This window comes from Fopius arisanus, unplaced genomic scaffold (assembly GCF_000806365.1).
Source record: "Fopius arisanus strain USDA-PBARC FA_bdor unplaced genomic scaffold, ASM80636v1 scaffold00014, whole genome shotgun sequence".
Taxonomy (NCBI): Eukaryota; Metazoa; Arthropoda; class Insecta; order Hymenoptera; family Braconidae; genus Fopius; species Fopius arisanus.
In genome coordinates, this window is record NW_011887753.1 from 1,514,093 (window position 1) to 1,536,421 (window position 22,329).

The 22,329-nt window shown below is 40.2% G+C and overlaps 5 protein-coding genes across 12 annotated transcripts; 1 reads left to right on the plus strand and 4 right to left on the minus strand.

The window, feature by feature from the left end:
• Positions 1-664: 664 nt before the first annotated feature.
• Positions 665-2,087, minus strand: LOC105263371 (prostaglandin reductase 1). Its single transcript, XM_011299544.1, has 4 exons — positions 1,878-2,087; positions 1,500-1,794; positions 1,155-1,428; positions 665-1,090 (listed from the first exon to the last, which is right to left on the minus strand). The coding sequence occupies exons 1-4, from the start codon at positions 2,029-2,031 to the stop codon at positions 740-742; spliced, it is 1,074 nt and encodes a 357-aa protein (XP_011297846.1). The 5' UTR covers positions 2,032-2,087; the 3' UTR covers positions 665-739.
• Positions 2,088-2,209: 122 nt separating this feature from the next.
• Positions 2,210-7,251, minus strand: rictor (rapamycin-insensitive companion of Tor). Its single transcript, XM_011299545.1, has 3 exons — positions 6,948-7,251; positions 6,822-6,869; positions 2,210-6,692 (listed from the first exon to the last, which is right to left on the minus strand). Exons 1-3 carry the CDS (start codon positions 7,006-7,008, stop codon positions 2,323-2,325), a joined length of 4,479 nt encoding a protein of 1,492 aa, XP_011297847.1. The 5' UTR covers positions 7,009-7,251; the 3' UTR covers positions 2,210-2,322.
• Positions 7,252-7,347: 96 nt separating this feature from the next.
• On the plus strand, positions 7,348-11,308 carry Mgat1 (alpha-1,3-mannosyl-glycoprotein 2-beta-N-acetylglucosaminyltransferase). Of its 7 annotated transcripts, XM_011299554.1 has the most exons (12): positions 7,349-7,863; positions 7,921-8,080; positions 8,307-8,434; positions 8,499-8,604; positions 8,673-8,836; positions 8,912-9,154; positions 9,243-9,381; positions 9,466-9,694; positions 9,890-9,994; positions 10,106-10,196; positions 10,276-10,446; positions 10,553-11,307. In XM_011299554.1, the coding sequence occupies exons 3-12, from the start codon at positions 8,330-8,332 to the stop codon at positions 10,664-10,666; spliced, it is 1,467 nt and encodes a 488-aa protein (XP_011297856.1). In that variant the 5' UTR covers positions 7,349-7,863; positions 7,921-8,080; positions 8,307-8,329; the 3' UTR covers positions 10,667-11,307. The 7 variants fall into 7 exon arrangements, with proteins under 7 accessions (XP_011297854.1, XP_011297855.1, XP_011297857.1 ...); XM_011299552.1 differs by having other exon boundaries at positions 7,348-8,140; positions 10,553-11,308; XM_011299553.1 differs by having other exon boundaries at positions 7,348-7,940; positions 10,553-11,308.
• Tab2 (TAK1-associated binding protein 2) lies at positions 10,881-15,407 on the minus strand. Of its 2 annotated transcripts, XM_011299546.1 has the most exons (10): positions 15,115-15,407; positions 14,659-14,809; positions 13,763-14,195; positions 13,297-13,677; positions 13,012-13,197; positions 12,797-12,948; positions 12,627-12,720; positions 12,293-12,565; positions 11,793-11,849; positions 10,881-11,611 (listed from the first exon to the last, which is right to left on the minus strand). In XM_011299546.1, exons 2-10 carry the CDS (start codon positions 14,764-14,766, stop codon positions 11,586-11,588), a joined length of 1,710 nt encoding a protein of 569 aa, XP_011297848.1. In that variant the 5' UTR covers positions 14,767-14,809; positions 15,115-15,407; the 3' UTR covers positions 10,881-11,585. The 2 variants fall into 2 exon arrangements, with proteins under 2 accessions (XP_011297848.1, XP_011297849.1); XM_011299547.1 differs by lacking the exon at positions 14,659-14,809 and having other exon boundaries at positions 13,763-14,190.
• Positions 15,408-15,757: 350 nt separating this feature from the next.
• On the minus strand, positions 15,758-21,105 carry LOC105263387 (uncharacterized). The gene is made up of 15 exons (XM_011299574.1): positions 20,797-21,105; positions 20,414-20,715; positions 20,122-20,321; positions 19,677-20,039; positions 19,394-19,584; positions 19,022-19,305; positions 18,752-18,943; positions 17,979-18,198; positions 17,597-17,892; positions 17,309-17,508; positions 17,055-17,251; positions 16,816-16,981; positions 16,548-16,744; positions 16,183-16,469; positions 15,758-16,108 (listed from the first exon to the last, which is right to left on the minus strand). The coding sequence occupies exons 1-15, from the start codon at positions 20,992-20,994 to the stop codon at positions 15,895-15,897; spliced, it is 3,507 nt and encodes a 1,168-aa protein (XP_011297876.1). The 5' UTR covers positions 20,995-21,105; the 3' UTR covers positions 15,758-15,894.
• Positions 21,106-22,329: the final 1,224 nt, after the last annotated feature.

Consider the following 22,329-nt stretch of genomic DNA (forward strand, 5'->3'; position numbering starts at 1 on the left):
CAAAAATTTCGAATTTTGCAATTGCAGTGAATCCCTACCGAAAGAAAAAATTGGAATTATTAAAAAAAAAAATGAATGACGGCGGGATCGAACCCAGGCCGTCGGCGTGCTAGCCGAGCACGTTACCGCTAGGATAACGCATAATTATAATATAATAATTTCATTAGGAGTATATATATTGCAAAAGTTTCGTTTTAAAAAATGTCAAATTTTTCAATTTCACTGGATATCTTCTCGATTTTCAAATATTCAGTTTTTAAAGGATATTTCCATTAATTAGCCATTGATAAAAAAAAAAAAATAGGAATTATAAAAAAAAAAAAAATTAATGTTGGCGGGAGCGAACCCCAGCCGTCGGCATGCTAGCCGAGCTCGTTACCGATAGGACAACGCGCATTATTATGAAAATATATTTTTATTAGTGGTATATATTCAACATATTGAATAATTTTTTCCATTGAAATTCCACAAGATGTGGTTTCTTCCTTCCGCACGTTCTACAGTCGTCTCAAATCCAGTTAAACAAATAAAAAACAAAAAGCATTCATAGGGTAGAAAATAAAATTCACCCCGTCGACGTGATGAACACCCCAGCATTGCGTGTGGCGCCCTCCCTCTCTTGGGGTGCAGTATTACGATGCCGCTGGGGTCAGAACTCATCATATTTCTGGGTGGAACTCATCATATTTTATTAAAAATATAAAAATTCAATTGAATTCCTTTTCAATGCTAGAAAAAATCAGACTTTTACGATAGCTTTTCCGACGTTATCTCCCTTCAACATTCCAGTAAAAGCTTGAAAAGTATTCTCGAAGCCTTGAGTAACTGTCTCTCGGTACTTGAGCTTTCCCTCCTGGATCCACTGGAGGTTCTGATTGATTCCCTCCATCCACCGGTCCAGCCAGTAGACAACACGAACCCCTCGGATTGTCAATTGCCCTGTCACCAGCCCCGGCTGGATTATCGTCGCTTTAGGAAGAGTTGAAATGTCCCTTTCGTCGTCGTTGTAGGAAGAAATACTGCCGCACACCGAAACTCTTCCCATTAGCTTCATCTGATAGATTATCACGCTGGAGATCTGTCCACCCACCTATCAACACCATTCCATCATTGATTTATTTATATAATTATTTATTTATTGCAGATTCTCTCACATTGTCGAAGAAGCAATCGACTCCTTCAGGGGCTGCTTTCCTCAGCTCATCCCCGACGTTCGATAATTTGTAGTTGATCGCATGATCAAAACCCAATTCTTCAGTCAGCCATTTACATTTTTCGTCGGATCCAGCGATTCCAATGACCTTCATACCTTTTATTTTGCCAATTTGTCCCACGTGGGATCCAACAGCTCCAGCAGCTCCGGTCACGACTAGAGTCTCGCCGGGCTGTGGATTGCACGTCTCGAGGAAACCGAAGTACGCGGTATTTCTTTGAATAATTATGAAATTATTGTGCGTGAAGTACTAATAGCAGGGATTATTTATTCAGGAATAAATTACCCTGGCATTCCCACAGCCCCAAGTGCTACAGATGGTGGAAGATTCCCAAACTCTGGAAGAACATACGGAATTTGATTGATCAGACTTGCTCCAGAGAATTCTTTCCCATCGAGAATAGTGTGGGTCCTCCATCCCAGCCATCCAGCTACTCTCTTCCCCACTGGATAATCAGGATTTTTCGACTCAATTATCTTCGCCACCTGGGAACCAATCATCGTTATCCCCAGTGGAAATTTGGTGATGTATCTTCGTTGATAGGGATCGACTGATATGTATTCTGCCTGTGTCAAAAATTCTGAGACGGAAAATTTATTTTAAACCAATTGAAAAAACTATCTGTAGAGCGAAAAAAATTAATTAAATGTGTCTCATTATTACCTCCATCTTTTATCGGTCTCAACTCTTCCTCAACGATTTTCAGGTCTGATGCCTTGGGCTCTCCTTGGAAATGTTTCACAACAACAAATTTTTTGGCAATTTCCATGGCTGTGGTGTAATAACTTCGACTTATAATGTTCACTTTCAACGGCATTCTAGTTTCGAACTCTTTTACTAGTAATCAACCGCACTGATATGCCAAATGTGGAGGGGGAACTCACTCCAAATAAATATTACATAACTACGTGATCGCGCAATAATTAATCTAATATTTTTCTCAAGGTGAAAAAATTGCAGTCGATGACTATTAAAAAATTCATGACTCATTAATATCCTGGCAGTGCCTGAATTCTTTCCTTTATTTAATATAATTCAATAATTATAGTTATCTTCATCTCTCATTAATATAAAATATTTACAGTTTATGATTCATTAGATTGGAGTACTAATCAAGGCTGATGGCAGTGTTTGTACCAGTAACTTTTAATAATTTATTATCGGAACTCTTGGATATCCTGAGCCTCTCAGCAGGTTTTAGTATTTCCGCTATTATCTTCTCGTCGCTGAGTTTTTCAGTTTTGTCGGCTTTCTCGGGGGATTTTAATTTTGCACCAGTGTCCCTCGTCTCACTAGTAAGCTCAGAGGTCGTTGATGAGGGTGATTCGACCTCTGGTATTGTCAATCTTCCATTGACTCGTCGCTTTGAGGGGCTAATGTTTAAATCTGTGGAGAGACCTGTGGACGTCGGTTGCACAGGATTCTCCTCTGTGCCAATGGGAATCTTAAGGATTTTCATTGGTTCCAGGTAGAGAACGTCGAAGGAGACGTCCAGGAAGAGTTCCTGGAGGAATCTCCTGGCTGGAAGTCTGTAGGTTCCACTCCCAAGGCGAGAAGCTACTTCTGAGAATAGACAGGTGTCTTGAAATTTCTCAGGATACCTCTGCCTCAGTCGTAACAATGTCTGCCGACTGTGTCGATACCACACCGGGTTAGACAGCCTCTGAGCATGTCTCAAAATTTCCCTTCTAATTTTGGCATCGCCCTCACTCACCTCGTCATCCCACTGGTTCCTGCCATTATAACACACCAGACAAATCCTGCAGTGATCCCCAGCCTGTCCCTCGTCCTCCTCATCTCCTTGGCTGTTCTCCCCATCGCTCCTGTTTCCCTCGTGAGCTATTCCTGTCCTCGTACTCGATGAAAAGATCATCTGAAGGGTCTTGGGGAGACAAATCCCCATATAACAAGTGTCCCCGGGATCCTCCTCCCTAGTAACGATAGCAGGAGGCGTCAAAGAAGTTGGATTATCAGTGGTCCAGCTCCTAGAGGACTCAAACTCGGACAGGCTCTGCAGCGAGAGTCGACCATCAGAGCTATACATCTCCAAGCTGCTGTGAGAGAAACTGGGTCTTCTGTGCATCTGATATCTCCTGAGTTTGGCGTATCCCTCAGCATCCTGTTGGCTGAGCCTCTGTACACTCGATACCGGACTGGGTGTTTCTCCTCTTTCAGGAAAGGCCAGTCTCTTGGTCTCGATATCAGTGACAGCGCTTTCAGATCTGTTTCTCGTTCTTCTGACGATGGGATCTGGAAGCTCGGGCTTTCCATCACTCAGACTCCTGTGATGCTTCTGAATGGGCACAGGACTGGGTACAGGGAACTGTGGAGTTGGCTGGACAATGGGCCACTGATCTCCCCGTCTGTACCTCACACAAGGCCAGTCATAGAGAGCCAGCACGTCAGCCCCCGCCCTCGTAGTGCTGATCAAACTCAGTGCATACATGGCAGTTGCTCTGACAGCGTATTGTTGGCAGCTCTCAGCCAGACTGGTCATCATCTCCACGAGTTTGTGATTTTTCAGCTGCTCAACTCCAGCAGGGGACGTTCCATAGTGGCCAGCGCTCCAGAGGGCTGCTTTCACCTTGAGAATTCTCTCCTCGGTATCCAATCCCTCCTGATCATCCCCACTTCTCTCTGGCGTCGTCCTCTGAGAGTCCACGTGGAAGGACTCCTTCCTGACGGGTCGCGGTACAGTCTCCATCACCTCGGCGTCTATAATTGTCTCCAGTCTGTGCTCTGAGGCCTCCTCAGGGCCAGATTCCTCAGACATGAAGTGAGTTTCATCAAATCCTGATCTACTGCTCTTGGTCGCCCTCGAGTATGATTCACTATCCGTTCCGGCGAAGTCAAGTATAAACTTTTGAATTGTCCTGGCAAGCCTCTGCACTACATTCTTCCTCGTCAGTAATTGCATCCCCAGTTCGTGCTGGACTAGCTGCCCCAGGAGATGAGGAGGTATGAGAACGTCCTTGGGCAGCACCAGCATGTTAGTCTGTCTTCTCAAGTAGCTCCCATTCTCCCCCCTTTGTCGCCTGGTGAACGAGTCGTGAATCTCCCTCTCGAGGAGGCCTACGTAAGTCTCGGCGAAGCCACCAGGCTTGATCCACTTCTCGAGTTCCTCAGCAGGTGATGGAAGCCTCGTGCATCCAGCCCTGAGCGAGTAGAATCTTATATTAAGGAGATAGCCACGATCCCCCAGGTGTTCTAACCACTTGTCCCACGCCCTGCTGTGTCCTCCTTGATTGAGAAATGTCTCAAGATACTCTGGCTCCTCACTGGCCTCGTGGAGGGCCTCAAGGGCTGCCAAAGCCACTGTTCTACTGTCATCCGACAATCTCCCAGTCAACAGAGTCAACGCCCACTGAAAAGCATCGTTCATTCTCGCTCTGAGAATGAGCCTCAAGAACTGTGTAGCATACAGACGAGTCTGCTCCAGCAATCCTGATGATACGATTTTACTGAGGACCTTCCTATTGGGCCCCTCCCTCGTGTAATCGAGACTCGAAACAATCAGTTTCACGTAGCAATCGTGGTTTGTGGAAATAGCCAAATCCTCCATTTTCTCCAGGAGATTAAAAGCCTTGAGAATGACAGTTCCCTTGGCTGATTGGCTCAATTGCCCGAGAAAGAGAAAGTATTTTTGACAGCAAGTGGTGGTCATGTGTCTCGGTGAGAATAAAGAGTCATGGGCAGAGGATTGAGTGGTAATCGCTGATATTTGCTCAGCAATATCCCCGATGAGTTCGTTGAGCAGCCTAGTCCCCTCTGGCTCCTGAATCTCCAGCAAACAATTGACTAAATCACAACCAGCGAGAGTTGCTTCTCTGGTGAGTGTCACACTAGTACCAAGTTCGACTCTGCTGTACCTGTTGGAGGAGGGCTTGAAGTATCTGACGAGTCTCTTAATGAATAACCTGTGGTCAGAGTCGTGAAAGATCCTAAGTGAGTCCTCCCTCGATCGCAGGATCGATCTTATTACCGGCCAATTCCAGGCGAGGGCGTCCTTGGAGCTCAACACTTGAGCGTCCTTCAATAAAGGAGTAGTTGGTGACTCTCTCCTCAGCCAATTCCTGCTGGACGTTCTCTGTCGTCTGGGGGCTGAGGGCCTCAGCCAGCTGCCGGCCTGTAGAATCCTATCCAGAAAGAGACTAGAGGGTGCCGGCCTCCTCCTCATCATCGAGTGCATTCTCCCTAGGATGGCAACAGCCGCTAGTGCCTGATGCCTCCCCACACTGGCGTGTTCAAGTAAATTCGGAAGCGGTGGCGTGAGATCGCATACGTCCGGTGGAAGCAGCGAGTGAGCCAGATGAAGAACAGCCCCCAAGAGAACAGCAGCTCGAACGGATATGAATGTGTCAGAGGTGACGATGGTCTCTGCAAGGGCTCTGTGCAGTCCACACTCCAGGAGAACGTAAACCAGAAGAGCTAAATGAAGTTCAGTGATATTAGGACAGTGGGAGGCCAGTGGAGGGAGGATAGACCGTCCCTCTGCAGCGACAAAACCTTCGGAGAGCCTCCATTCGTCCTTGGGCCGGCTGGGATCGACTGCAGCCAGTGCCACGTCAGGCTCGTCAGTCCATATGGGCAGAGGCAGCCCCAGCAGCTCATAGAATAATTCCAGCACAGCTCCACGCACCTCCAGCTGCTCCACATAAAGGATATCTGCTATGGCCTTGAGGCCTGAGTTGTCATGGGGATTGCAGAAATTCAAAACACCTGCGTACGACCTGAGGACACTCAACAGAGCAATTTTACTGGCTGAAAATATGGATTCTCGGCTATCCCGCGATCGATCGTTTAGGGATGAATGAATCTCGCAGTATGGAGCTGCCAAGGATAGGAGAGAGACACACCTCCGGGTCTCTGGATTCCTCAGAAGGTGCAGGAGAACACCAATCACGGACTCCACCATTGATGGGCTCAGTCCTGTGGTGGCTGAGCGAATCAGACTTGCCACTCCTCCACAGCTTATCAGGAGAGAGGAGTTCAGGACTCCTAGCTCGCAGAGGGTCGCCAGAAACACTCGGAATGTTCTGTCCTTCTCCTCGACTCCTCCATTGGTCAGGCTGATGAGGGACCGAGCCAGGACTGGGCTGAAATGCCTCGGCGAAAGAACCAGAATTCGTCGAACAAGGCGCAACGCCTGCATGCGCTCCATATCATTCCTCAGGTTTATGTCCATGCTACGAGCGATGAAGTAAGGATACTGCAGCTTATTCAGGGTCAGGATATCCTCGTGCTTCCTCAGGAGAAATCGTATGGAGCGAAGAGCTGCTGCACGCACCTGGGTTGCCTCGTGGATGAGACCCACTCGCAGGCAGCACAACAACTTCTCGGAGGACAGACCGTAATCCAGGGTGGCATCCTCGCTCACCAGGCGAACTAAGGCGTTTAAATAGCCTAGCTTTTTCACACTCGAGACTCCCTGACGGAGGCATATGTGGGTGAGAACTTCTTTCACGTTCTCCGCGAGTTCTGGAAGATTAAACAAAATTTTCAAGTACAGACTAGAAACAGGATAAATAAATCTCCAGAATAGTTCATAAATATCCCGGATCCTCAAGGAATAAGCCCCGAGGGAGGGTCTGAGGTTAGGGAACTAACCCTTTGACAGATCAAGCTGAATGTGACTGTTCTCGTGGTCCTGGCGATCTGCAAAAGAAACCCAGAAAAATAACAATCCACCTGCAAACCAGCCGTTGAAACAATTCACGCAAATAATGAACTTACATCGTTGCGATCTGTTATTGCGTAGGCTTCTACCCCGGATCATCCAACTAGAGATTGCCATTTTCGCGCCGGTCGCTAACCACGTTCACAATTAACACATCTAGTCCGTTCAATCCACCCCATTGGCACGATAACCATCGTCATCATCCAATTGACAACAAAATAAATACAAGTAACACCGATCACAAGTTATTCACGTGATAGTGCCAGCACGAGGCGAATTTAATTTGTTATTGATGAAACTGCTGGTGGATTTTTTTTCGTCGAAACAAAGTGTCACACTTAAAATGCCAGGGGTATGAAAACCCACTCACTACTGATGCCCTCTTCTTCTCCCCCTTTCCTCGTACCCATCGGCTACATCTATTGGACTTATGTTTGCGTGTATGATTTTGAGGGGACGCCCGATTGGTTGGGCTCTGGTCACGCCGGAGAGTGGCAATCCCTTGGTTGTACATACGTGTTCAGCTAACGACGGTTAAACCTCCATTAAATGGTTGTTATTATAAGTTATTATCAGTTTTATTTTGTTTCGTTCAGCAGTGCAGAATTCAAGTGGAACGAAAAGATCTTATAAAGTAGTGGCAAATTTGTATATTCCATCCATTTATCCAAAATTGAATGACCACTGACGTATCCTCGTACCTTTAAGCCATGGGCATTAAAATTCCTTGGTTTACTATTGTTGCCGAATATCGCAGCTCATCCCTAACCTCCCTTGACAATAAAAAGTTATCTGACATTATCCAAGTAATATGGAATGGTCGCCTAGCACCTTAATCTGACTTTTACCGTGCATGATTTCCGAAACGAATATAATCATTGATATATAATTACGAGGGAAGAATATTCAGTCAACCTAAAACAGAATATTAATATGTGGAACCAGAAAATTTATGTCTAAGAGAAGAGACTTGTAGGTGTGTTGTGCAGTGAGTTTTACGCGTAATCCTGATATTTCAAATAATTCCAGCTCCGGAAGCCGGATCACAGGTTATTTAAATATTGGATTATTTTTTAATGCACTGATTGAAACAGCAAGATATCCGAACATTTGACGGGTTCATTGATTAATTAATGGAAAAACTAGCAAGAAATTGTGGAAGTACTGGGAATTCTGGAATGCAGGGATGGTGAGGGTTATGAAGTTTTCTCATCAGATTATTGTTTTTTTTTTGTTTTATTTACACGAGGTATGTGCATTTGACGAAAAAAAATATGTATACATATTTTAAGAGATGTATTAAAAGAGCGAACGAGCCAACTAACCATTCAATTAATTTATTAAAATTTGGTAGAAACTTTCGTGAATATGTCAAACCAACTATAAAGAGCAAAACTATATGTGAATATTTCCAGATGAGGTGACACATATCCTTGAGATGCGGAACAGATCGATTGGGTTTATATTTTTATCTGTATTGGTATGGGCATGCATCACATACTTTTTGTTCCTTGATCGACCGATTGGAAAAGAAGAACAGAAGGTATCTGGATTCAGCCTCTTTAATTACTACCATTTTTGCAAATAACGCGAGTATTTAATTACAGGAACATGCTCTATCTAATCAGATTGACAAATTGAAGAAACAAGTCAAGCAGCAGATATCAGAGAATCAATTACTTCTAGAGAAGATTGTCGAGCAAGGACAAAAAAGTTAGTTTACGATCTATGGATTAATGATTTTGATTAATGAGTAGGTATAAGGACTGATTGGATTTTAGGAATAGTTGAGGATGGCTTGCCTGACACGATCGAATTCCAGTCTGAAAATAATATCCATGATTTAGATAAAAACGTCATGAAAATTGGTAATGATCATTATGTTAAGAGTACTTCCAAAAATGAGGGAGTACAAAATGCACTGGGGAACGACCAGAAAAATCAGGTAAAGTAAATCTTTCAAAATATCAAAGACGAAATTACACAGGTAATTGTCATTTTTTATTTTTCATAAATCTAGGGTGCTTCACCGTTCGAGAAATTACGGGCCCTTGCCCTCCATAACCCGTCAAACGGTGGAGCTCCAGTAATTCCAGTGATAGTGTTCTCATGCAATCGAGTAACCGTCCGTAGGTGTCTGGATCAGTTAATAAAATTGCGCCCCAGTGCCAATCAATTTCCAATAATTGTTTCACAAGATTGCAACCATCAACAAACATCAGATGTTATTAGATCGTATGGAGAAAAAGTGGTACATATTCAGGTGAAACAAAAAATTATTAGCACACGGAAGAAAGTCATTGTTGATATGGGAGAGATTTTTTTTATGAATGATTTTTTTTTATGTTTAGCAACCAGATCAGTCTGATATAGACATTCCACCCCGAGAAAAAAAATTCAAAGGATACTTCAAAATCGCACGTCATTATGGATGGGCCTTAAACCAAGTATTTCTGGAGTTCGGTTTTGAAACTGCAATTATCGTTGAGGGTAATAAAAATATATAATATATAATGCAGAAAAATGCTCTTGATTCTCGTTAAATCGACTGACGCTCGATGATTAATTTTCTAGATGATTTGGACATAGCCCCAGATTTTTTTGAATACTTCTTAGGCACTTATTCACTACTAATTGCTGATAAATCCTTGTGGTGTATCTCGGCTTGGAATGACAATGGAAAGATGAGTTTAGTTGACACTCATGCACCCCATTTATTATACCGAACGGATTTTTTTCCGGGCTTGGGGTGGATGCTCACCAAAGAGTTATGGATGGAATTATCACCAAAATGGCCAAAAGCGTAAGGAAATTAATAATGCAGATGTCTCATTAAAGCCGCCATTATTTTATCACTTTTAGATTTGCCCGAATTTTTCACTCGTTAAAAGTCACATATGATGAGTAGAGTAAATACGATTTGAATGAATGGAAAAATCGGCAAATATTTCGATTATTTTATAATTGCTGGTATATCATCACTGAAATTTTCTTTTAGTTATTGGGATGACTGGATTCGTCAGCCTGAACAACGTAAAGACAGAGCTTGTATTAGGCCAGAATTATCGAGAACCAGAACATTTGGCAAAATTGGCGTCAGCAAGTATGTTTGCAAATTGTTAAAAAAAAAGTTATGATCAGTACAAATTCAGATTCGAAAGCGACAAAAATTCCAAAAATTATAATCTCGTCTGATTTTTCCCCAATTTTTCAGCGGATTATTCTATGAAAAACATCTGAAGTTTATAAAACTGAATGATCAAAGTGTGCCTTTTACTAAAATGAATTTAACGTATTTATTGAAGGTAAGTGGAATGACATCAATCATCTTTAACTTTATTGATTTATAATTTCTTAACGTGCACGTCAATTCATGGATTTCAGAATAATTATGACATCGATTTCATGAATGATGTTTATCAGACGACAGTAGTTAGCTATCCAGAACTAAAGAGCGGTAATATTATTGCTTCCGGTCCAGTGAGAATACCTTATTTTAATCGCGTAACTTATAAAACTACTGCCAAGATGCTTGGTCTCATGGATGATTTCCGAGTAAGTGAAAAATAATTATTTTGTGCTGTCATACATTATTGTAATTTTCGAGTGATCACAGCAGTTGTTTTGAAAAAAAAAAATCGTTTCTAATCATGCCTTACAGAGCGGTGTTCCAAGAACTGGTTACCGTGGAGTTGTGACATTTTTTTACAACAATCGACGTGTCCACTTAGCTCCCAGCAGAGACTGGAATGGGTACGATATATCATGGAGCTAACACATGAATGATTGTCTTCAATGTTTTTTTTTGTGATTTTTGAGTGTCGGGTTTATCTAACTATTACCTGATGAGACTTGTCGAACGCCAAAATAGGAAGTCTACCAAGATTTAGAAAGCTGAACGATAATATAGTCGATTGAAACTATAATTCCGTTTAAGTTTGTTGACTGAACTTTGAATCATTCTATTTATGGATTTGTTTTGATAGATATTTGATTACGTACAATTGTCGTAATAGAAAAAATGTTTGGAGTAAAAATAATTGGCTGTATAATGTACATTTCATTTTCCTCAACGCAAAGACTGTTATGGGTTTTTAAAGACTCATACCAAAATTAAAAATAAATTGTGAAGCTCTGTGGAATTACGATATGAAGCGGTGATGATGTTTGGAGTGTAATGGAGAGATCTGTTTGATTGTAAGTGAAAAGAAAAGTTTCAACTCTGTCGTCGTGAGAAAACACTACCTCCCAATTCCAAATTTCGTAGACATTCGAGATATGGAAAATGATAGAATAAAATTGGGGCATTCCTCCTGAATAAATTTTAACGCTTTTTACTCCTGAATTTCTCGATTAGCGTTGGAAGTGATGGAACAGTATTTTTAATGTGCAATGATAGTGAATAAAAAATGTTGTATAAATAATAAATAATATAAAGCGACTACCAAGTAATGTTTTATTTCTGAAAGAACTCACTTTTTTTCCTATTTTTGGATTAAAAAACGAAATATTAAATATGGCAATTTTTGATTTAATTACAATGTGCAGAACCGACTGACTTTTTCAGTGTCGTTCCATGCGCAATAAGTTACATATTAAGATAAAGAAATTCTAAGATTGTTAAAGAACAGCTAATGGGCTAGGAATATTTTATTTATATCTCCTTTACGATTGAAGATAAGACGTATAACGTGTTAAACAACCCAGCTATCCATTGTTCCTACAAAAGAGATACGCAATTAAAGATTTCAAATTATTATTATGAAGAGATAACGACGAAATGAATTTAAAAAAAAAAAACGTCTACAATATTTTTTTGCGTGTTTTTTTTTGTATATATTTCTCGATGTAGAATTATCTGGTTACAAATATAGGGAAAATGTGATGAAAAGTTTACTCACGTCTGGTTGAAAAATTATGGTGACGCGTGACTCTTATGTGAATATCCTGCGTCTCTCCTACAACCGATATTACCTATGAATCTTTCTATTTTTAATAAAAAAATTCTTTTGGGTGGTGGTAAAACAATAGTTACGCTTAGTATTAAAACGCATACTTTACTTTTAATCGCGCAATCACAGTTATTTACTCTATTGAAAAACTCCTAAGATTAATAATTCATCGATGACAGAGGGATTACAATAACATTCTCAAGGAATTTTTATTTTGATTCTTGAAAAATTGACAAAGAAAAATTAAAAACTAATGTTTACCATACACTGAGGAAAAAAAAAATCACTGATAAAATCATGCGAAAAAGTGATAAAAATTCATATTGTCTCGTTTTTTTATTGCGGTCCATTGGGAATTATTGCAAGAAAGGGATTGATTAATCAATTATTCTCAGAGGTAGATGGTTGCGATTGTATTCTAGCAATAGGTGGTGGGACACTCGTTGTACCTGTATCGGCAACTCGAAACTTTGGCATGTCGCACTGTTCACATTTGTCCATTAATGGATGATTGTCGAAAGTGCACATGCGACAAACCCACGATGGACCGTCTCTGTCATCTCTATCATGATGCGCGGGATTACCTCGTAAGTCTCGAGGCTCCCAAGCTGGTGGATTGGTCGGTAACGGGGGTTGGGGTCTCAGACTGAACGATGGGATATTGAGAGATTGTCCTGTATAAATTCCCTGGTAGAATTCTTCGTTTGTTTCGCCGAATGGAACTGTAAAATATCCCCAGCATCATTTTCCATTCTGTGAAACTTTTTCTAACAGTATACTTACCTCTTGGATCGGATCTTTGATCGACTTCATCAGCCAATCTATCGCATTCAACTTGAAGCTGATAAATTTCACTTCGAAGCTTTGTCTTCAGTTCCTGATTAAGAGTATTTCCCTAATTAATTACTAAATTTATCTATGAATTTGTGTATTAATTTTGAAATTTTTTATACTTGAGGAGACACAGTAGGATCCACAGGCCTCAAGAGAATTTGAAGATCCTTTTTCATCGTTTCCAATCTTGTTCTCTCCATCCTCAGTTCATGGACTAATCTTTCTTTTCTTTTCAGTTGTTCAGTGACTCGTTTTTTCTGATGGTCCGCGACTGCAGGAATTGTTACAATTATGTTTAATTGAAATTTTTGAGAAATCCGCATTGCTGGCTTACCTTGATTTAATGGTGTTCTATTACGATTAGTGCTTATACAAGCGGTCGTTTGGGGAGAAGTCATTATGGATGATAAATTGGAAGAATTCTGAAAGGTGTTGGGGATTGTGACACCAATAGTTAATGGTCCAGTTGGTGAAGAAATCATAGTTGGTTTTGTGAGTTGACTAGAAGATAGAGTCGCGGCTACAAAAAAAAAAGATTATTTTACATTGGAAAAATAATAGTCAACGGAAAATGATTTTCACTTTGTCAATTTTTAATAGGGTCATTTAAAAAAGCAACCTGTCGATTTATTCGATGTATTCTGAATGGCTGACACCAATGAATTGGGCCTCGTAACACCCATTCGCGATTTTATTCTCGCTGCAGCCACGTTGCCGACTTTTCCAGGACCGATACTGATTAACAAGCGGCTTTGAAAGCCTCTACAATCTGACGAAGAAGTTGTATAAGTTAAGCTTGACCCTTGAGATTGTATATCGATAGGAGGTTGTGGCTCAGAGGACGGGGGTCTGAGAATTAAACTAACAGACGTGTAACCCCGCGTCTGATCTAAGGTTTCAAGTCTATGGTTCACTGCCAGTCTTGATTCTTTATGATGTAATTGTGATTCATCACTCACATTACGCCGGTCTAGAAAAGGTCTGAGGTCTGTATAAAAATCTGTAATGAAAATAATATTGGAGCGGTTGATTTCACAGTTTTCAATGAATAACGGAATCGTTTCATTGGATAATATGAATATTACGAGCTTTACAAGCAGGACGGCAAGCGACATTGACATTGAGTTGGAATCCCCTTGTCAGTTTATCTCCCACTGGTCTATTCACCGAATCATCTGGAACGTTAATCGTCCTCCTTGCTGATAAGTCGTCGAATAAACTCTTCGAAGAGTAATTAGTAGAACGTAGAGGAGACGGTGTTGGTGAAAATTGAGCTCTTGGATAATTAGGACTGACACACCGGCGGAATTTCCCAATACTTAGGGAATTGGCTCGCTGCGGTCTAGGATGATTCAGATAGGAATTTTGGATTATTTTCCTGTCTCTTTGGTCTCCAATATTTATATCATATCGCGATGGTAGTGGTTCAGGCGCGATCGGTGGAAAGGCACCAGGAGATGAACGAGAAGCCTGTGCTGCGCGTAAACTTCGTGTACATACCTCCCTGTCGTAGCTATTCTGAAACACATTTAATTGTCACGTAATTTAATCCTCGAAAAAGCCAATAGAAAATGAATAGTCCTGCAAAATACCTCTTCTGGAATTCATTCCGATCGATAAAATCACAGAAATTCTCGTTATATTAGAAGAAAGTAAATGCAGGCAACGCAAATATATATTTAGAAGTCAAAAAACTTGTGAGATTTCTATATTCAGCGCGACGATCGTGAAGAAGACTTGCATTTCCCTTAAAAAGGGTTCTATGATGGCTATATTCTCCAGGATTCAATTATACATAATCTCATATAACGTATTGAATGCATGTCACATTAGTACCTCAAAACTGAAACGAAGAATGGATGAAGGGTTACGACAATTAGTAGGAGAATGTAAATGGACACACACGTAGCATTAGAGTATTTTAATTTGAGTATTCGTCATTGGCTTCCGACGATTTTTGAAGGTCGAACTCTTGGTGTACCTGGGCGATGCACTGAGATACTATGTAGTCTGGCAAAGCTGGAAATTGTTGCTTCAATTCATGGAATAGCTGCATGATCACGATGTTAGAGCAATGACACTCCTCCATTGTAGGACGCCATTCTTCTGGCGAAGACTACTTGCACGAATTCCTAAATCGAAATATCACATATTTCAAGGGTATTTGAGGTATTTTAATAATTCATTTGGTTCCAGTCAAACCGCCCGCGCAAATTCTTTCCAACATTAGTTTCCTGATCTTATTGTTAATGACGAAATTGTCTATAATTTTCATCTCCTCCAAAAAATTGAATTATACACGTTCTTACAGGATAAGTTTTTACGATTCGGGAAAAATCCTGATTAAAAAAAAATGTCATTCTCTTCCAAATTTAATTACAGAAAATAATGAGAAAGAAACGAGTGAATACAAACTTCGCCTAACATATCAACTTACACAACAACAATCATTGAGATGCTCCAGAAGGAATTTCAACGTACACAAAAATCTATGATGGTGAAAATTCAAGTTTCGGTTGATTTTACACGTATAGGCGTAGGTGTGAGAATTTCAATTAATACAAATCAAATGATGGATGGGATTCACTTCTTCATTTTATACTCCACTTAGTGAGAGCACAATTATTATTCGAAAGACTTTTTTTTATTTCTGGAATGATTGATGTATATCAGTAATATCTCACCGTCGGTTGCTGATGACCGATCAGCTGTTCACGTAGTGTAAGACTACGTATGTCAGCCAAGCCTCCAAATGAACGAAAATAATTCCATACGAATACCATTATATCATATACTAGCGCCGCCACGTTCATATGAAATTCCCGTTTTCAAATGCATGCGCCAATCTTTTACGAGAATGATTACCGATGTTTTCATAATTACTGATTAATCATATGCTCAGGGGAATCGAAGAGGTATTTTTTAACTTGTGATATTTTACGCGAGCTCTTGACACTACATCGTAAAAATAATATTAATAATACAGATAGTGGAAATATGCACAGTTGCAATCAAAGACATAAGTAATGTAAAAAGTGGGACTTATTGGGTAGTAAAAATTGCTAATTTTTCATTGTACGAGTAACAGTTTAATGACTCATATTTCGTTATAACTCTCAAATGGTCTGATGATTTGTTTCCGATCCGTATTTAATAATTCACCATTTTTTTTTTTAATTGAATACAACAAAGGAAATTTTTTGCGATTTATCGGATTTTACAATTCATCCTGAACTGAAACAAAACGTCGTGACGGAGCAATGCCAGCAGGACACGGTAATCCCTCCCAGAATTTGATCCGATAGCTAAAAAGATCTTCGGACATGGATAAATTTTTCGGCCCGGCAATCAATAAATATTCCAAGTGCTCACTGGAGACTGGTTCCCATTTGATACCCATCAGGGGTGATTTATCAGGTTTCATCGGATTTCTAAAATACTAGATCCATGTAAAATCCGTCATCCAAACATCAATCATATTTTTCAAAGGCTTATCAATAAATACCCTGTCTGTGCGAAATTGAACCACAAGGTCGTTATCATTTCCATCATTTTTGATTCGTCATCTGTAAAGCGAGCTAATGGAAATAAATGCTCGTGAACTGGAAAAAGGTACTGGATCTCGTCATGATGAGCCACTCCGTAAACAGAAGTATAATCTCCATAGAATTTTGTGTAGGAAATTTCACTTTGATGGGTCAAATGATAGTGATATATTGGGGCAGTAGTCAAGAGAGCATGTTCATGTAGTGCTTTATGGTTGGCGACGTTGAATAATGCATCCGAGTACATCTGTAATGAAAATAATGATTTGAAAATCCAATGGGTCGACGGCATAATGCGATTTTTCAATTAAAAAAAAACACTCACTGCTGTTACATCAAGTTTTGTATTATGATCGATCTTCTTATTCTCATCACCTAAATAAAAGTTGCGGAGTAGCTTCGCCATTTTCTTGTATAGAGGTTTCGGACAATTGTCAGCAAATCCCAGAGTTATTGGCGCATACTCATTGAATTTCGCGTTCAGTTCTTCCACAAGTCCTGAGTTCCTGTGCCCGTATATAGCTAAACAAATTCAAATTGAAATGAGAGTATTGTTTAGGAAAAAAAAGGCATAATGCAATTCTATTGATTACATGCAACTCTAAAAATTCCTTCATCCGAATTGGTTCCGACCATCCATGGTACATCAGATCCACTTTTCATATGCTCCATTTCCGAGGGCTCTACCGTTAGAAAAGCACCTGAATGAGTCGGTTCTGCCACTGGTCTGAATGGCATAATGGGATCGAGATCGAAAATCTATAATCCATAACCCAGAATATATCATTTATTGCACAACTTCTGATTATTTTTTCTTCATGTCTATAAATACCGGCCATTCCAATTCAACAGCGGCCATCTTCTTAGCGTCTATTTTTCTCAAGCATTTTAACATTTTTTCCGTGTTTCCAATGGGACAATGAAGATCTCTGGCCAGCCTTCTGGTGGATTTCATGGCCATTTTATAGGTGTTAAATGCCCAGGGATTTCTTACCGTTCCGCTTTGAGAAATGGCCCGATGGAAAAGACCTACAGATATCATTCTCATATAGCTTGGGAAAAAAAATTCAATATAAGTTATAATACCTTTGGCTAGGGGACTGAGCATTAAATAATGAACACTAGCAGCTCCCACACCATTTCCAAATATTGTAACACTCTTCGGATCACCTCCGAACACCTCAATATTTTCCTGCACCCATCTCAATGAATGGACTTGGTCCTTCAATCCCATATTACCCGGAATTACCGTATCTCCCGTGCTCAAGAAACCGAAAGGCCCAAGTCTTTGGTTCCCATAAAAAAAAATAATACTGTTTCAATGTATTCACCATTGACAATATTGGCCATATGGCGATATTAATAATTCATTACCTATAATTAACTGTAATTAAAACTAAATCATTATTGAGAAGAAATTGAGGACCATAATGGAGAGAGTGGCCCGAGCCAGTAGACCATGAACCTCCATGAAACCAGACCATCACTGGATATTTTTTATTTGGCCCTTCACTTTCATACTCCATTTTAGGTGTATAGATGTTCAAATAGAGACAATCTTCGTCTCCTATGATATAATTCTTTTGGAAGTAAACGTTCTGATGGATGCATTTTTTTCCATCAAATTTTGTATAGCGAATTTTGGACCACGCGGGAGAAGGCTGTGGTGGCTGCAATTGAAAAATTTCGTTGGCACGGCGGACTTGATGTAATAATAATGATATCCAATTTTTTAACCAATTTTATAAGAACTTACCTCAAATCGCCACGGACCGATCGGAGGAAGAGCATAAGGAACTCCTCTAAATGCTGCGAATTCCCTTCCACTACTTGATTTCATTGTCATACCCATGATAGTTCCATTTTTAAGGTTTACGGTATGAGAGGCGAAAATTGTATGGGAGGAAAATAAAATCCATGTGAATATTTTTACAACGATCATTGATGCGTCCATTATTGAGACCAAGTGGCTTATGCTAGTCAGACAATATCACTACAGAGTCAGTATATGTTAGAGCTGATGTGGTCGAACTCTGCGATAAACTCAGGACGTTACGGAAGGTAATTACAGCGATATGAAAAATGTTTTATGATACAAAAACTAGGTGAATACATCGGTTGACATTTCTATCTTTATTTACGGTCACGAGAATTAATCTATCATATTTGTTATAGAAAACTTTACTGTGGTCTCATCAATTGTTATTCACATCAATGAAATATTAGATGTCTTTCCGAATAGTATTGCTTAGCAGAATTGTATTTACATTACATGTCCAACTGGGATATATAAATGGTAACGGATCTTAGATATCTTTTTCTTCTCCTCCTATAACGGATAAGTATTACTGAATCGTTCTACCATCACATGTTATCACATATTATTTACATGGAGATTCTTCCATATTAGCTTGATATAATTTTCAGAAGGAAGGTACGTATTATGGTAATATTATGTAGTAATTAAAATTAATCTTGTTTTGTTTTGTCGCTCAACGACATCGAATAACTGATCATAGAATGATTTACACATGTAAGTGATTGTTTCGGGGAGCAAGTCCCACGGGACAAGGCAAACTTTCCCAGAAATGGAAAGTGCCTTGATGTAGATTTTGTACCATTCTCATGCTCGAAGGGCCCTCAATAAGTAATTGCTCGAAGGCATTTGAATGAACAGGTTCCCAATGAGCTGGATATTTTTCATCAACGGGTGTTGGAGTCCTGGAAAATTAAATTGTTCATTTTGATGGTTTTATATATTAAAAAAAAAAAATTTGGCCTTGCATTTTTGATACTCACCCACTGCTTGCAAAATTATACCACAATGATGTCATAATATCCACCATTTGATAATCTTCATCGGAATATGGACTCGGAGCTTTGACATCGCGAATCGGAAAGAGGTATTGAAGATCATCAGCGTGACAAACTCCATAGTCTCTGGTGGCATCGCCAAGGAGTTTAGACCAAGACCAGCTGCTTTTGTATTGGAAATAATAGTAATAGATTGGACTTTTCAAGTGTTTCAGACTCTCTTTAACGGATACGGCGTGCCCATACATAAAATAAGCATCGGAATTCAGCTAAATGGATAATGAAAAAAAATACATTATTTTTTGGTTGTTTGTGAGAAAATATAAATGAAAAAAATATATCCATGTGAATGCTTACATCGATCAAATTAAACCTCGTGAGTTCGTCGATCCGCTGATCACCGAAGTAGAAGCGCCGTAGCTTAGCCGCTACATCCTGCTGCTGTTCCGGTGAACAGCTCTCGTCGAAAATCAGAATGTATGGAATAATGGCAGAAAATTGTTGATCGATAAATTGTACACCCTGGGATCCCTGAAGTCCAAAGAGGGCTACAAATAGATACGATGAACTAATTGTTAATCCGATTGAAAAGCGGAGGAAACATATGAAATGAAATGTCTCTGCAAGACACGAGACATACGAGCTACTGCCAGTGAGCCTTCATTCGCATTGACACCATTCAACCAAGGCACATCAGCCATACGTCCATTCCTCAAAGTGTCGAGAGGTTCTTCAATGAAAAAAGCTCCTGGGTGCTCCGGTTCGATTACAGGTTTGAAGTGGGGTAATAGAATAGACTCTACTAAAAGCCAGCTTTGAGAAATCTCAATAATCTCCTCAGCGGGTTTGGTCCGAAGACAATTGATCATTTCCTCAGAATCGCTTGTTGGACAATTGAGAGTAGCACCGAGCTTGAAAGCTCGTTCCTTGGCAGTTTTTTGTGTATTTATTGTCCAAGGATTGAGGCTAGTGCCACTCTGAGAAATAGCTCGGTGGAACAATCCTGCAAATCACACGGAATATCTTCACTCGTTCGATTCATCAATTGTCACATAGATGATGTAAGTAATGCGATAATGTAATACCTCGCGTGAGCGGACTCATAATGAGATGATGCACGCTAACTGCACCAGCACTTTCACCGAAAATTGTTACGTTATCTGGGTCACCTCCGAAAGCCGCGATATTCTCTTGCACCCATCTCAACGACTGCACTTGATCCTTCAAGCCTTGATTACCGTACGCTGCGCTGTCCGCGGTACTGAGAAAACCAAAAGCCTCAATCCTGACGGATCAGGCAACATTTTTTCATGATTTTTTCATGATTAAATGATCCTTGAACGATGAATTATAAAAATTATAATAAATGAGGCTTACCTGTAATTCATTGTAACAAGGACGATATCATGATCGAGAAGGAATTTGGGACTGTAGAGACTAGAGTGGCTCGTACCAGAGTAGAATCCACCACCATGAATCCAAACCATTACTGGATATTTTTTTGATGATTTGCTGGCATGATAACGGGTCTCAACCGTGTAAACGTTGAGGTAGAGACAATCTTCGGTCATCCGATTATCAGGATCGATGCTGAATATTTCGTTTTTGGCTTGGAAACAGATGGGAACATCCTCAGTGGCAGATCGAACTCCACTCCATGCTTCGGCAGGCTGTGGAGGCTACAAAATATTGTTCCAATGGAGTGATGAGAATGAGGTGATGCCTATAATAAAATAGAAAGGATAAAATGAAAAATTTACCTGAAATCTGAGATGACCGACGGGTGGAAGAGCGTAAGGAATATTCTTGAAGGCAGCGATTTGTCGCCCCTTTCTTGTTTGAACGGTTGTACCTTCGAGCGTTCCATTTGTAATATTGACTAGGAGGGAAGGTGTTCCTGCGATGAGATTGGCCCACGTCGCAACAAGGAAATTCACTATCAAACCGACGGTATTCATGATTGTGTGACTTCTATTGAGGCGAGGTATATGCTCACGAGCGTATCACCAAATAAAACTGCTTGGAGTGGTCATGCACACATGGGCGTTATATAGGTATATTGGCGGGGGGAGGGAGGTGAATCGCCACACATACCCGAATTGGAAGGAAGAAAATCTCAATTATGTGACTGGTTTCTTCTTTCTCTGTGATTGACGATAAGGAGGGAGTCTCCTGTTCTCATCGCATGTACTTACATTGCCAATGAGGTGATACCGTATCGCTGAATGAAATTATGATCTGAGATTAGGAATGTGGATGGTACCATCACGTGGAGGAAGTTCATAATCTGGAGCTATAAAATAGACATATATTTTTGCCGTTACTTCGACTTTACTGGAAAATTTATTCCCATTCGTCAGCCCAAGGATATTTACAGAGTCGAGGAGGCTTAATCAAATTCAATGATGCTTCCAACCAATCATAAAAGTTTTAAAAATCATTTATTTTTCTATGATCTACGAAGAAATAAAGGTCGGTTTGCAGGGGAAATTCTTTCGATTCGAGGAGACAATTGGTCACGGAAATGCTGGCAAATCAGGACTCGATAAACGGGCCGAGCATAAACCGTGCGGATTAGTGTTGCAAACATTTTACCTACGTCAACAGGGATGATTGAGGCGAATCAGCTCTCAATTTACTTAAGGTATGCCCAGGAAGTCTGATTATTGCACATTATAATTTATTAATACTTTCATGTGGATACATATCCATTGTAATTTAAGGAATTATTGATAATCATATTCTCTTTGACGTCAACGCAACATGTATACATGTTTGTTTACTAATGATAACTTCTTGAGCACTCTCACGGTGTTTTCAGTTGTACTTCACATCCATATACGCAAAACCTCAGGTCATTTAAAAAATACTATTATCCCCATCCCATTATCCCCAGACTTCTCATTCAAATGGCTTTCATCCAATTTTTCATCCAATTGTCTCCGCGCACACGATCCATTCCCGATTCTTCATTCTCATGCTCTCGATGTGTCTGATAAACGTTAACCACTCATTCATCTTCCTTCCAAACCCGGACTCCGCCGAATAAAGCGATTAGAGTTCACCTGCAGCGCAACGACTCCAACTCAATCTTTCTTAATTAAAATTATCAAAAAAAATATCATCATTAATTGACACGCCCTTCGCTGTCTATCCTTGACACGTGTCTTCAACGAACTTCAAACATCACTTTCATCAACAACTTATTTCCACGTGTCTCACATGACCTTCGACCGGTGTAACATCACATGCGATTGATATTGGAATTCAAATTAGCTTATCTACTCAGATAG

Coding starts and splice junctions, on each gene's coding strand:
- LOC105263371 (XM_011299544.1), bottom strand. CDS start 2,031: ATGCCGTTGAAAGTGAACATTATAAGTCGAAGTTATTACACCACAGCC. Junction 1,795..1,877: donor GAGACCGATAAAAGATGGAG/GTAATAATGAGA, acceptor TTTCCGTCTCAG/AATTTTTGACACAGGCAGAA. Junction 1,429..1,499: donor GGGGCTGTGGGAATGCCAGG/GTAATTTATTCC, acceptor AATTATTCAAAG/AAATACCGCGTACTTCGGTT.
- rictor (XM_011299545.1), bottom strand. CDS start 7,008: ATGGCAATCTCTAGTTGGATGATCCGGGGTAGAAGCCTACGCAATAAC. Junction 6,870..6,947: donor CAATAACAGATCGCAACGAT/GTAAGTTCATTA, acceptor TTTCTTTTGCAG/ATCGCCAGGACCACGAGAAC. Junction 6,693..6,821: donor TCAGCTTGATCTGTCAAAGG/GTTAGTTCCCTA, acceptor TTAATCTTCCAG/AACTCGCGGAGAACGTGAAA.
- Mgat1 (XM_011299548.1), top strand. CDS start 8,166: ATGTATACATATTTTAAGAGATGTATTAAAAGAGCGAACGAGCCAACT. Junction 8,435..8,498: donor TTGGAAAAGAAGAACAGAAG/GTATCTGGATTC, acceptor ATTTAATTACAG/GAACATGCTCTATCTAATCA. Junction 10,197..10,275: donor ATTTAACGTATTTATTGAAG/GTAAGTGGAATG, acceptor CATGGATTTCAG/AATAATTATGACATCGATTT.
- Tab2 (XM_011299546.1), bottom strand. CDS start 14,766: ATGGAGGAGTGTCATTGCTCTAACATCGTGATCATGCAGCTATTCCAT. Junction 13,678..13,762: donor CCGTCCTGCTTGTAAAGCTC/GTAATATTCATA, acceptor TTTTCATTACAG/ATTTTTATACAGACCTCAGA. Junction 12,949..13,011: donor TAGAACACCATTAAATCAAG/GTAAGCCAGCAA, acceptor CAATTCCTGCAG/TCGCGGACCATCAGAAAAAA.
- LOC105263387 (XM_011299574.1), bottom strand. CDS start 20,994: ATGAATACCGTCGGTTTGATAGTGAATTTCCTTGTTGCGACGTGGGCC. Junction 17,252..17,308: donor GCTCAGTCCCCTAGCCAAAG/GTATTATAACTT, acceptor TGATATCTGTAG/GTCTTTTCCATCGGGCCATT. Junction 16,109..16,182: donor TTCAATTTCGCACAGACAGG/GTATTTATTGAT, acceptor CTAGTATTTTAG/AAATCCGATGAAACCTGATA.